General features: G+C 54.8%; 1 protein-coding gene across 1 annotated transcript in view; it reads left to right on the top strand.

Annotated features, from left to right (window-relative positions):
• Positions 1-597: 597 nt before the first annotated feature.
• Positions 598-887, top strand: part of LOC104273230 (homeobox even-skipped homolog protein 1-like) — a gene marked incomplete at its 3' end in the record, with an annotated part of 444 nt that continues 154 nt past the window's right edge. Inside the window, exon 1 of the mRNA XM_009868484.1 lies at positions 598-887. Coding sequence (XP_009866786.1) covers positions 598-887 — 290 coding nt within the window.

Below are 887 nucleotides of genomic sequence, written 5' to 3' on the forward strand. Positions count from 1 at the left end.
AGAAGCTGATTGCCAGCAATAAATAATGCATCCAAGGAAGAGGCTTGAGTACATATCTTCGCACTTCCAGGACGCAGCTAGGTATCTTCGCCTCAATTCTACATCAAGGTTGTGGCTTAAAGCAGTCAAAAAGCTACTTAATTGTCAGGCAAAGCTTCCCCCTGCGGATCTCTCCCCGCATGTTACAACCTCTTTGCAGCTCAGCTCCATATGCATCTCTTTTTCACACTTCCCTCTCCACTTCGGACTCCTACACCTGGTGCATCACGCATCTAGCCCATTAGCTCCGGCTCTTCCTTTCATCTTCCCCATGGCAGACGTTTCTATTTATCCACTGGCAATCAATGTGTGGCGTCACCGGTGGTACTGTAATGACGACTGCACCATTGAGGATGACAGCTTAGAAAGAAGAGGGCAATGGTGATCCCTCCCAGAGCAGCACAGCGGAGTGTAGCGCTCGCATCACAAGGTCACCCTATCTCACCGCTTGCTCCTCCGCATTGGCAGGAGAGGGTTGCTGGGTTTATACAAGGAGCGGGAGGGAGGGGGGGAAAGAGATCTGGATTTTTTTTTCCCCCTCCCTTAAGCAAAACCACAATGGAAACCAGGAAGGAGATGGTGATGTTTCTGGAAGGGACACAACTGGGCGCTCTAGTTGGCAAGAGGGTGCCTAATTTGTCCGAAGCAGTGGGGAGCCCCGCTCCGGAGCCGCAGGAGAAGATGATCCATCGGAACTGCCTCAGCCCCAGACCTGGCCCCTTGTCGTCCCGGGAGAGAGGAGGAGGAGGAGGTGGCGGAGGAGAAGACGAAGAGGAGGTGGAGGTGCTCCCAGGGACAGGGACGGTGCCGGAGAGCCGCTCGGCGGCGGCAGCACTGCTTTCGGCCGG

The sequence above is a fragment of the Apaloderma vittatum genome, unplaced genomic scaffold, assembly GCF_000703405.1.
Source record: "Apaloderma vittatum isolate BGI_N311 unplaced genomic scaffold, ASM70340v1 scaffold31654, whole genome shotgun sequence".
Classification (NCBI taxonomy): Eukaryota; Metazoa; Chordata; class Aves; order Trogoniformes; family Trogonidae; genus Apaloderma; species Apaloderma vittatum.